The 13,447-nt window shown below is 43.8% G+C and overlaps 1 protein-coding gene across 3 annotated transcripts in view; it reads left to right on the top strand.

Annotated features, from left to right (window-relative positions):
* Positions 1–13,447, top strand: part of PHF20 (PHD finger protein 20) — a 121,812-nt gene that overhangs the window by 75,509 nt on the left and 32,856 nt on the right. For all 3 annotated transcript variants that reach the window (XM_049779142.1, XM_049779144.1, XM_049779143.1), the window contains 2 exons: positions 1,937–2,125; positions 3,231–3,410. In XM_049779142.1, the coding sequence (XP_049635099.1) occupies positions 1,937–2,125; positions 3,231–3,410 (369 nt within the window). The remainder of the gene's footprint in view (positions 1–1,936; positions 2,126–3,230; positions 3,411–13,447) is intronic.

The raw sequence follows: 13,447 nt of genomic DNA, 5'->3' as shown, positions 1-13,447 counted from the left end.
GAAACCATAAGGGACGCCGGGGATCAAACTGAAGTCCGGGTATCTAACTGAGGTTCGTTCTGGTCCCAACCAGGATTGATTTCTGAGCGCAGAGCTAGGAGTAATTCGAGCACTGCCAGGTGTGGCCTCCAATCCCCCTGCCCATAAAGAGAGTTGGCTTAACTTCCCCATATCTGTAATAATAGGTGCTAGTGTTTGTTCTTGTTTGTTTGTTTGTTTGTTTTTGTGTGTGTGTGTTTGTTTGTTTTTGGCTTCACCCAGTGGTGCTCAGGGGTTACTACTCCTGGCTCTGCATTCAGAAATAGCTCCTGGCAGGCTGGGGGTTGTGGTGATGGTATATTCATCTCCCCCCAAGGTATGCTGGGGATTTAACCAGGGCTTGTCCTGAGTAGGCCGCGTGCAAGACAAACCACCTACCACTGAGCTATTGCTTTGGCCTGTTTGTTTAAACATCATGGTTTACAAAGTTGCTCCTAACACTGTTGTTTCTGGCATCCAGTGTTCCCACCCTCCTCCAAGTCTGCCCATTGGCAGTTATGAATATTTTACTTAATATTGCTTGTTGGGCGGGAGAGAAAGCACAGTGGCAGGGTGTTTGCCTTAGACGCAGAAAGACAGTGGTTTGTTAAAAGAAAATTTGTGAAAATTGTTATATATCTAAATGGGGTCATTATGTCATTGTCTAAATTCACTAAGCTGTTTGTTGCTGGTTAAGCATTGGTAACTTTGGTTTTGTTTTGTTTGTTGAGCTTAGGTGGCTGCTATGATAATTTCATATCTAATTTATTGCGGCTCCCACTCCCCGACTCCAAAGTGTCCTTAATTCCCCCATGGTCTCAGCCATAAAACCAGCATACCTGAAGTTTTTGACAATTAGGGGTGTCTGTAGATATCAGTGGAAAAGCAGTGAAGTTGGCATATTGACTTAGCTATATGAGGGCCCCAGTACATGCCAGTAGCTGCAGGCTGAGTTTTTGAGGCTAGGTTTACCTCTGTTGAGTTAAATTGAATCTATGGTGCTGGTCAATGCACAAACTTGGCAGTCTAATTTTTGTTTTTAATCATAGATCCTAATGCAGTGGGTCAAAGGAGTTTTGCTAGGAGAAAAAAATAAACCCAAAACACAAACTCTTATTTTTTTAAATGTTGGGTTCTGGGTTATACATTTGGTTTGGATTTCAGTTGAAAAATTGAGTAACTTATATATGCTAGGTGAAATTTCAAAAATACTATATATTGACTTAAGATAAAAAACATCCTGCTGTGTCAAAAAGTATTTTTGCGGGGCCGGAGAGATAGCATGGAGGTAAAGCGTTTGCCTTTCATGCAGGAGGTCATCGGTTCGAATCCCGGCGTCCCATATGGTCCCCTGTGCCTGCCAGGAGCAATTTCTGAGCCTGGAGCCAGGAATAACCCCTGAGCACTGCCTGGTGTGACCCAAAAACCAAAAAAAAAAAAAAAAAAAAAAAAGTATTTTTGTTGGTTTCAAAGTTCCATAAACTATTGATTTTTGGAAGTTAGTACCTAACCTCTTCTGTAAATCTCATAATGGAATTTATTCATCAAGATTAGAACATGATTGCTTCCTTGTTATTGTGGGGACGTAACTCTAGATATATTGTTATGAATATATGAGTGCTTGAGTAAGGAAAGTTCTATCCTGACAGATTGTGCCTATGCTCAAAACTGTAAGCTAGATCAGGTGAAGGGTGCAAGGAGTGGGATTAGGGACAATAAAATAACAACAATCACCACAAATTCTACCCATTTTTATAAATTAGGAAAGGACATTTCATTTTATCATTGACTCCATAGGTTTGCTTTTTTGTTTTTGTTTATATATATATATATATATATATATATATATATATATATATATATATATATATATATATATATATATATATATATAACTATGGCTCTACATGGTTTGCAGCCCAGGAAAAGTCAAAAGTTGTCTCTGGAAACACTGACAAAGATTTATCAAGAAGAAGGTCATCCAGGCGATCCACTAACGGGACTCATGAGATCCTAGATCCTGATGTGGTTGTGTCAGATTTGGCTGGTACTGTTAATACAGATGCTTTACAAAACACATCATCTAATACCAAGGAATCTGGAGAAGGTGAGTCAGGATCCATTTAGAAATTGTCTTTCTGGGGCCGGGCGGTGGCGCTAGAGGTAAGGTACCTGCCTTGCCTGCGCTAGCCTAGGACGGACCGCGGTTCGATCCCCCAGCGTCCCATATGGTCTCCCAAGCCAGGAGCAACTTCTGAGCGCATAGCCAGGAGTAACCCCTGAGCGTTACCGGGTGTGGCCCAAAAACCAAAAAAAAAAAAAAAGAAATTGTCTTTCTTACTTGATGCCTAGTTAATGTAAAAAGCAGCGTGTAGGGCATTTGACTTGCATATGGTTGATTCAGATTTAATCCCCAGCATCCCATATAGTCCCTGAGCTGCCAGAGTGATTTTGGAGAGCAAAATCAGGAGTAACCCTTGAATGCCACCAGGGGTGGCCCCTAAAAAAAAAAAAAAAAAAAAATCCGGGGCTGGAGAGATAGCATGGAGGTAAGGCGTTTGCCTTTCATGCAAGAGGTCATCGGTTCGAATCCCAGCGTCCCATATGGTCCCCCGTGCCTGCCAGGAGCAATTTCTGAGCATGGAGCCAGGAGTAACCCCTGAGCACTGCCAGGTGTGACCCAAAAACCACAAAAAAAAAAAATCCCCCAAACACCAAAAAAAAAAAAAAAATAAAACAAAACACCCAAAAAAACAGTGTGTAAATCTTTATATAATTATCTTAGACAGCCTGAATACCAAGTTATTGGATGAATTACAGTGTTTCTTCATATTATTCTTCAAGAGAACAAGTTTTCTGTATACATTGTATTTGAATTTGCTTGTATAAGGGGAATGGAATGTTCTGTTGGAGGCATAGTGCTGAGTGAGGCCTGTCTCCTCTGCCTTCACCTACATTTCACAACAGTGCCTTTCATTTTTCTTAACATTCCTAGAAGCTTCTCTCCACATTAGCCTATTACTAGCATCTTGTCTCTGAGCTGCTCATAGCCTGTATGAGTTAAAACCTTTATATCTTCATATGTGTTATGAGAGGATGGCTCCCTCTAAAAAGTCCCTGACTTTTATTAGTCTGTTGTGGGACTTTTGGGATCTCAGATTACATAAACATATACATTCCCTAATCTATCTCTCTTTCTTTTTTTCTCCTAGGTCATTTGAAATCTCCTTTGGAAACTAGCCAGGTCTCATCTGCATTTATTTGCCACTCTGTGAGGGATGGATTGAAGACTACAGGCTTGGAACTGAACTGCAAGTCAATGGGAGAAAACACTATGAAAACAGAGCCAGCTTCTCTTCTTGCTGAATTACAAGAGGTTTCATCTGTGACAGGTTCATATTTAAAGATAACTTAATTCTCTTGTAATATATACCTTTGCTTCTGCTTTCACTATAAAAGTAATTGGACTTTTCTTATGTTGTTCAGTAGTGGTCCTCAGACTACGACCCGTGGGCCACATATTGTATTTGTTCCGGTTTGTTTCTTCACTTTAAAATAAGATATATGCAGTGTGCATAAGAATTTGTTCGTGGGCCTGGAGAGATAGCACAGCGGTTTTGCCTTGCAAGCAGCCGATCCAGGACCTAAGGTGGTTGGTTCGAATCCCGGGTTCCCATATGGTCCCCCGTGCCTGCCAGGAGCTATTTCTGAAAAGACAGCCAGGTGTAACCCCTGAGCACTGCCGGGTGTGGCCCAAAAACCAAAAAAAAAAAAAAATTTTTTGTTCGTAATTTTTGTTTTTACTATAGTCTGGCCCTCCAACAGTCTGAGGGACAGTGAACTGGCCCCCTGTTTAGAAAGTTTGAGGACCACTGCCAGGGATCACTACTGGCAGGGCTTAGGGGACTATATAGGATGACCATATTTTATGCCATAAATTGGACTATATAGATGACCATATTTGATGCCATAGATTGAAGCCCCATACCTTGCTGTACCGTTTCTCTGGCCTTTCTTTTAAGTCTAAATGAATGACTAACACTGTCCCTAAGTTACTGTTGGAGCTAATCACTTCAGCAGAAGTGACAGTATGAGCAGAGATGAATAGAGCTTTTGTTAGGCCATGCAAATAGAGGTAGTTGGGCAAATACCTGGTGGTTCTTTTCTTTTTTGTCATTTGGGCCACAGCCCGCAGTGCTCAGGTTACTCCTGGCTCTGTGCTCAACAATCACTCTTGGCGAGCTCAGGGGACTATATAGGATGCTGGGGATTGATCCTGGGTTGAATTGAACCTTGCTCAGCTACGTACAAGGCATGCATCCTACCTGTTGTACTATCTCTCAGGCCCTTTTTTTGGGATACACTCCATCTGTAATTGTATTTAATGTTAGCTGTTATTCCGTGTTTTTTATTTTTTTGGGGGGCCACACCCATTTGATGCCCAGAAGTTACTCCTGGCTAAGCGCTCAGAAATTGCCCCTGGATTGGGGGACCATATGGGACGCCGGGGGATCAAACCGTGGTCCTTCCTTGGCTAGCGCTTGCAAGGCAGACACCTTACCTCTAGTGCAACCTCGCCTGTCCCATCATTATCTTTTTTTTTTTTTTTTTTTTTGGTTTTTGGGGCCACACCCATTTGATACTCAGGGGTTACTCCTGGCTAAGCACTCAGAAATTGCCTCTGGCTTGGGGGGACCATATGGGATGCCGGGGGATTGAACTGCGGTCTTTCCTTGGCTAGCGCTTGTGAGGTAGACACCTTACCTCTAGCGCCACCTCACCGGCCCCCAGTTTAGCTTTCTTGTACTTATGTACTTTGAGTTATTGAGTAGGAGAGTTATGGGGTCACACCGTTGTTTTTGGAAATTTGTAGATGTCTGGTTTGCTTCTAGGCATTTACTGTGGTAGAAAAAAAAATTGTTGAGAATTCATTGTTCTAGGAGTTAGAGAAACAGATAAAATACTATTCTAGGGGCTGAAGAAAGCACAGCAGTAAGGCATTTGTCTTGTATGCGGCAGACTCTGGGGTCCTCTGTTTCCTGAAATCCCTATGGTCCCCCCAGCCTGCCAGGGCTGATTTCTGGGTGCTGAGCCAGGATTGACCCCTGAGCATCGCTGGGTGTGGGCCCAAAAACTAATCAATCAATAAAGTTTAAATAAAAATACTATTCTAGGGGCCAGAGAGATAGCATGGAAGTAAGGCGTTTACCTTTCATGCAGAAGGATGGTGGTTCAAATCCCGGCATCCCATATGGTCCCCCGTGCCTGCCAGGGGCGATTTCTGAGCATAGAGCCAGGAGTAACCCCTGAGTGCTGCTGGGTGTGACCCCTCCCCCCAAAAATACTATTCTAGGGACTGGAGAGATAGCACAGTGGTAAGGCCTTTGCCTTGCATACAGAAGGATGGTGGTTCAAATCCCTGCATTCCATATGGTCCTCCAAGCCTGCCAGGAGCGATTTCTGAGCCTAGAGCCAGAAGTGTAACCCCTGAGCACTGCTGGGTGTGGACCCCACCCCACCCCGAAAAAATACTATTCTAGGTCCTTCTGTCTTTAGATATGGAAATGTCTTGCTGGTAACAATACACCAGCCAGGTAAAGAATATCCTGAGAAATGCTCCTTTTGCCTTTTTCTTTTTTGTTTGTTTTTGTTTTGGGCCATACTTGATATGACTCAGGGATTGCTTACTCCTGGCTCTGAGTCAGGAACTCCTCCTGGCGGGGTATGGGGAAACTTATGGAATGCTGAGTCACATGAACCTGGGTTAGCTACCTGCAACGCAAGCAACCATACCTCCTGTTCTGTCACTTTGCCTCCGCCTTTTTGTTGTTGTTGTTTGTTGTTACTCCTGGCTCTGCTCTCAGGAATCGCTCCTGGCAGGCTTGGCGGACCATATGGGATGCCAGGAATTGAACCAGGGTCCATCCTGGGTTGGATGCATGCAAGGCAAATGCCCTACTGTTGTGCTATCTCTCCAGCCCCTCCTTTTTTGTTTTTTTGTTTTGGTTTTTGGGTCACACCCAGCAGCACTCAGGGGTTAGCCTGGCTCTAGGCTCTGAAATTGCTCCTGGCAGGCTTGGAGGACCATATGGAATGCCAGAATTCGAACCACAGTCCTTCTGTATGCAAGGCAAATGCCCTACCTCCATGCTATTTCTCCAGCCTCATCTAACTCCTCCTTTTGTCTTATGGTGCTGAGAATGGAATCCAGGCCTAGTGCTTTTACTTTTCCCCCCAATTTGTCTTTAAAAATTGATTTATTTAAAAATTTTATTTAGGGGCCAGAGCAGTGGTGCAAGCGGTAAGGCGTTTCCCTTGCATGCGCTAACCCTTGGATGGACCACGGTCGATCCCCCAGTGTCCCATATTGTCCCCCTAGCCAGGGGCGATTTTTGAGCTCAGAGCCAGGAGTAACCTGAGCGTCACCCCCACAAAAAAAAATTTATTTAATCACTAAAATGGTGGGAATATTCATTGGGTTCAGTGGGTTCTTCATTCTATAATTTAAACATTTCTGACATACAAAAATGTTGGGGGAGGAGGGCAAGAAGGTTGGAGGTTAGAAAAGCATCAAAATATTAATCACTGAATTAATCACCTAACCTCCAGCCCCTGGTAATTTGAGTTACCCCACAGTAATTTCTTTGTTGTTGTTTTTGTGCCATATCTGGTGGTGCTCAGGAGTTATTCTTGGCTTTGCACTCAGGGGACGATTGCTCCAGCCCTGGGTTTTGTTTTAAGGCCACATTTCACAGCTCAAGGTTCTGCATTTAGGGATCGCTCCTGGTGGGCTTGGGGGACCATATAGGGTGCCTGGGCTCAAAACTGGCTTCGTGTAGGGCAAGCTCTCTACCTTCTGTAATATTACTTCTGCTCCTTAAGCTAAATTAAAAAATAAAAACATAGGGGGCTGGGAAGGTGGCACTAGAGGTAAGGTATCTGCCTTGCAAGCGCTAGCATAGGGTTTTTATTTATTTATTTTTTTGGTTTTGGGTTTTTGAATCACACCTGGTAGCGCTCAGGGGTTACTCCTGGCTCTATGCTCAGAAATTGTTCCTGGCAGGCTCAAGGGATTCACTATCCTTCTGCATGAAAGTTAAAACGCCCTACCTCCATGCTATCTCTCCAGCCCCTACACATAGTTTTGTATACACAGTAGCTGAAGGAATAGTTAAGTGGTCTGAGCACATGCTTTGCATGCAGGAAGCTCAAATTTGATTCTTTTTGGGCGTATTTGAGCACACCCAGTGGTACTCAGTGGTTATTCCTTGCTCTGTGCTCAGAAATCGCTCCTGGCAGGCTCTGGGGACCATATGAGGTGCTGAGGATTGAACCCAGGTTCGTCACAGGTCGGCCGCGTGCAAGGCAAATGCTTTACTACTGTGCTATCACTCCAGCACCTTGGGTTTGATCCTTGGCACTTGATGGTCCCCTGAGCAGTGTCTAGCATAGCCCTCAAGCACAGAACTGAAAGCAGCCCCTCAGTACTCTTGGACATAGTCCAAGAAACAGAACCAAAAAATTTCCATATGTATATGCATAAACTTTTGAAAGACAATAATAAAGTTGTGTTCTTACATTATTGAATAACTTTCTATTTTTATATAGAGTTTTTCCTATCTCTTTTCATAATTGCGTATAATTGATGTCATTGTGTGGGTGTTTCATAATGTGTCTGTCCCCTGCTGAAGGACATTGAGGTTCTTTCTTTTTTTTTTTTTTTTTTTTTTTTTTTTTTTTTTTTTTTTGGTTTTTGGGCCACACCCGGTAACGCTCAGGGGTTACTCCTGGCTATGCGCTCAGAAGTCGCTCCTGGCTTGGGGGACCATATGGGACGCCGGGGGATCGAACCGCGGTCCGTCTCCTAGGCTAGCGCAGGTAAGGCAGGCACCTTACCTCCAGCGCCACCGCCCGGCCCCGAGGTTCTTTCTTTTCACTATTTTATAGACAAAGAATCTATAAAACTTGGCAAGAAGGAGTGACTCAGGCAGAACTGCCACTTTCTAATAGTTAATGCTGTGCTCTGTGTCTCCTGTTTCCCAGCTGTAAGCCTGATGCCAGTGAGCGCAATGTTCAGTGTTCAATAATTAAGTAAGGTGAACACTGTCCCTGGGTCCCTGTCTCTGGGGAAGTTGCACAGTTTATGACACGAAAGTCTCCCTGCTTTCTTGGGGCATTTCAAGTGGTTACAGGCCAGAGATAGGACATGTAGTATCCAACCCTGGTGATCCCTCATACCACATTGCTGCAAGTGAACCAAGAGTAGTGAGCCAGGAAGTCCCTGAGCATTGCTGTGTGTGACCTATACTTCCAATTTGCCCCCCAAAATGAAAAGCAGTTTTCACACTCTTAGGAGGATTTGTAGCCAGTCTTGAACAATATTGGTGCCTTTGGAATCCTTTGATTTCAGAGGTACACACTTGCAGTGGTCCTCAAACTATGACCCACGGGCCACATATTGTATTTGTATCTGTTTTGTTTCTTCATTGCAAAATAAGATATATGCAGTGTGCATAAGAATTTGTTCATGGGGCCGGGCGGTGGCGCTAGAGGTAAGGTGCCTTGCCTTGCCTGCGCTAGCCTTGGATGGACCGCGGTTCGATTCCCCGGTGTCCCATATGGTCACCCAAGCCAGGAGCGACTTCTGAGCGCATAGCCAGGAGTAACCCCTGAGCATCACTGGGTGTGGCCCAAAAACCAAAAAAAAAAAAAAAATTTGTTCATAAGTTTTGTTATTACTATAGTCAGACCCTCCAATGGTCTGAGGGACAGTGAACTGGCCCCCTATTTAAAAAGTTTGAGGACCCCTGACTTAGAGGTTAATCTGAAAATGTAATGGTATTCCTGGTATTTCTTTGGAAATCTGGGCTGTGTTGAGTACAGGAAGATCTCCTAGCTGAGAGAAAGGGATTTGAAGACTTACTCTGCAGGAATGTGTTATGTAAGGGAGAGGACCGTGTCATCAGTGGAAACCTTTAGCAAGGTTCCCAAAGGCCTAGCTGATGTGGCTACTTTATTATTGTTGTCCTGAGCAGGGGCTAGCCTTGGGATTCCTTACCAGGGATGGATTCGCTTTCTGAAATATTAGTGTGAAGGAGGTTTGTGGGTAGCAAGAGGAGCAGCTGGAGAAGGCACAGCTAGTTCTGAGCAGAGAGGTGCTTGCTTAGCGGCTTGGACTGTAGTCGCTCTTGCCTTGGGGGTGGCTCTGCCATCTTGTGGAATAAACACGCAAGTGGGTTTTGTCTACTTGGTGCAGTGACTTGCATTCTGGAAGAGGCAAGCTTGGCAGAGTTGTGTTCTTCCTGTCCACACTGCTCTTCAAGTATTTTTCCTACATAAATATATCCGTGCTTATTTATTTTAAGACGTTAATAATTTTGAGGTAATTTGATGTGTTAAAAGCTGCGTAATAGGGGCCGGAGAGATAGCATGGAGGTAAGGCCTTTCATGCAGGAGGTTATTGGTTCGAATCCCGGCGTCCCCCGTGCCTGCCAGGAGCAATTTCTGAGTGTGGAGCCAGGAATAACCCCTGAGCACTGCCGGGTGTGACCCAAAAACCACCCACCCACACACCCACACACACACACACACACAGCGCTGCGTAATATAGTCTGAGTGTGGAGCCAGGAATAACCCCTGAGCACTACCGGGTGTGACCCAAAAACCACACACACACACACACACACATTTTGGTACACACACACACACACATTTTGGTACACACACACACACACACACACACACACACACACACACACACACACATTTTGGTTCACACCCAGTGGTGCTCAGGGGTTTCTCCTGGCTCTGCGCTCAGAAGTTGCTCCTGGCATGCTTGGGGGACCTTATGGGATGCCAGGGAATCGAACCACCATCTGTCCTGGGTCAGCTGTGTGCAAGGCCAACGCCCTACCGCTGTGCTATTTCTCTGGCTCCTCTATTGAAAAGTTTTAAAATTTTATTTCCTGTTTCCTTTTCTAGTGTTACTAATGTTGCAATGACAGGGAAGCAGGGTAGAACTGAATCCAGAGAGAAGAATGAGTGACAGGGATGAGCCATAGCCTGAGCAGAGTCATGGACCCTGGAAACATTAAGCAATTGTTGGCTGCAACAGTCTGCTGGGACAGCTGCTGAAGGCCTCATTGTGGATTCCTGGGAGATGAGTTGGGAATAACTTTGAATGCCAAACTGTTGTTGACAACCAGACTGAATATCACCATTGTAGTCATCTGTGAGGCTTTAAGATGTAATGAATACACAAAACAATCCAACAAAGAAAACAACAAAATTTAAGACTGTGGAGCAGTGATTTGAGCCACACATGGCAGTACCTGGAGCTACTCCCAGTTCGATGCTTGGGATGGGTCTCTAGCTTCCCAGCTCTGCTCGAAGTGGTGCCATAGATGGAACCCTAGCCTCCTGTGCACAAATCAAAGCTAAGTTTCAGAAAATATAGCTAAACATATTAAGAAATAGAAGATTATGTATACTTGTTATAAAAGGAAAAGCATAAAGTATCACCCTGGAATCTACAAAGTGGGAGAGCTTCTGATCCTCCTTGTATTACTTATTGCTGTGTCGCAGTTAACACACTGTAGCTGAAGGCATCACCACTAATTGTTTCTATGGCTGAGGACTTGCAACACAGATATCTGGGTTGCTATTAAAGCTACAGCCTTATACAGCTACAGTTTATACAGAACTGTGTTCTTATTTGAAAATTTTGCTGAGGTAGGTTTTGCTGCTGGGCTGACGTAGTTGCTATGAGAAGTTCTCAGTTCCTTGCATTTGGTCAAACTGAGAGCCATAACAGATTGCTGGCACTATTGGTTTCCTGTATGTAGGTCTGTCTGTCTTTTGGGGATGGGGGGTTGGACCATACCTGGCATCACTCAGGTTACTCCTGGCTCTGCTCTCAGAAATTGCTTCTGGCAGGCTAGGGGGGACCATGTGGGATGCTGGGGATTGAACCTGGGTCTAACTGTCCTGGGTCAGCCACATGCAAGGCAAACATCCTACCACTATGCCATCACTCAGAACCCTTGGCTTCCCCCCCCCCCCCCCCCGGTTTTTAGGCCACACCCGGCGGTGCTCAGGGGTTACTCCTGGCTGTCTGCTCAGAAATAGCTCCTGGCAGGCATGGGGGACCATATGGGACACCGGGATTCGAACCAACCACCTTTGGTCCTGGATTGGTTGCTTGCAAGGCAAATGCCACTGTGTTATCTCTCCGGGCCCAGAACCCTTGTCTTTCATAGAACAACATTACAACACTGTTTGGTGCAGCCAGCAAAGGGAGTGCCCACTCAAAATGTGCTGTACAGTCTTTTTAGTTTACATTCAGCACCTTGTGGTGCTGTTTCTGGCTGCACGTAGCAATCACTCCTGGTGGTACTGGCAATTCAAATCCGCATCCCTCATGCAAGACAAACACTTTAACCACTCTACTATCTCTCTGACCCTGAATTTTGCATTCTTGTGTAACATTCATGAACATGCCATACTGTTTACTTATGCCCTGTCTTATTTTTTTATTATCTTTATTTTAAGCACCATGATTACAAATATGCTGATAGTTGGGTTTTGTTATTAAAAAAAGAACACCCCCTTCACCAGTGCAACCTTCCCACCACCAATGACCCCCATCTCTTTCCACCTCTATTTGAGACAGGCATACTACTTCTCTCACTCATTACCATAGTCATGATAGTTGTTATTTTAGTTATTTCTCTAACTGCACTCACCACAAGTTTCATATCGTGGCTGGTCCTCCAGCCTCATCTCTATTGTCTCTGGGTGTTATTACAATAACGTCTTTTATTTTTCTTAAATTCCATAGATGAGTGAGACTCTTCTGTGTCTGTCTCTATCCCTCTGACTTATTTCACTCAGCATAATAGTTTCCATGTCCATCCATATATAGGGAAATTTCATGATTTATTTTTCCTGATGGCTGCATAGTATTCCGTTGTGTGTATCACAGTTTCTTTAGCCAATCATCTGTTGTTGGGCATCTGGGTTGTTTCCAGATTCTGGCTATTGTAAATAGCGCTACAATGAATATAGGTGTGCAGAAGGCATTTTTTTATATTGTGTTTTTGTGCTCCAAGGTTATATTCCTAAGAGTGGTATAGCTGGATCATATGGGAGCTCATTTTCCATTTATTTTAGGAATCTCTGTTTTGTTATAGATGGCATTCCCACTATGAATGATAGTTCTTTTCTCTCCATATTCCCGCCAGCACTTATTATTCTTGTTCTTTGAGATGTGTGCCAGTCTCTGGTGTGAGATGGTACCTCGTTGTTTTGATTTGCATCTTCCTAATGATTAGTGATGTGGAGCATTTTTCCATGTGTCTTTTAGCCATTTGTATTTCTTTGAGGAAGTGTCTGTTTATTTCTCCTCCCCATTTTTTGATGGTGTTAATTTTTTTTATTAAGTTCTGTCAGTACCTGGTATATCTTAGATATTAGCCTGTTATCTAATATTGGATGGGTGATGATTGGTATTGGATGAATAGTTTCTCCCATTCTGTGTGTGTCCTTTGTATCCTAGTCACTATTTCCTTTGAGGTGTAGAAGCTTCTCAGCTTAATATAGTTGCATCTGTTTATATATGCTTCCACTTGTTTGGACAGTGATGTTTCCTCCTTGAAGATGCCTTTAATCTCAATGTCATATAGTGTTTTACTTACATGTGCTTCTATATACCTTATGGTTTCAGGTCTGATAGCCAGGTCTTTAATAATTTTGGATTTGATCTTTGTGCATGGTGTTAGATGGAGGTCCGAGTTCACTGTTTTGCATGTGGCTGACCAGTTGTTCCAGTAACACTTGTTGAAGAGGCTTTCCTTGCTCCATTTTGTGTTTCTTGCTCCTTTATCAAAGATTAATTGATTGTATGTCTGGGAGACATACATTTGAATGTCTGTGCCCTATCTTATTAAAGGCATTTACAGACCTTGCATCAGGAGGCAGAAATTTTAGGAAACATTATATAGTGTATTCTCCCTAGCCTTGTCAAAAAAGTGAGGAAAACTGGGGCCGGAGAGATAGCATAGTGGTAGGGCGTTTTCCTTGCAAGCAGCCGACCCAGGACCAAAGGTTTTTCGAATCCCAGCCCATATTATCCCCCGTGCCTGCCAGGAGCGATTTCTGAGCAGAGAGTGAGGAGTAACCCCTGAACGCCACCGTGTATGGCCCCCCCAAAAAAACAAAAAAGTAAGAAAAACTTTCTTAGAGTTACCTTTATTAACAGCAAATCCAATTCTGTGGGCCATTTATTTTTCTGCATATACTAATAAATGATAGTTATTTGGAAAAGGCTTGATCAAATTATGACTCCTGGAATTTTGAGTTGGATACTAAGGAGAGATGTCTACACTTTGCCTCAATTCTTCCAAACAAAAATCTCTTCAATTTAAGATTA

The sequence above is a fragment of the Suncus etruscus genome, chromosome 9 (genome assembly GCF_024139225.1).
Source record: "Suncus etruscus isolate mSunEtr1 chromosome 9, mSunEtr1.pri.cur, whole genome shotgun sequence".
NCBI lineage: Eukaryota > Metazoa > Chordata > Mammalia > Eulipotyphla > Soricidae > Suncus > Suncus etruscus.
This window is presented reverse-complemented; position numbering and strand designations above follow the sequence as displayed.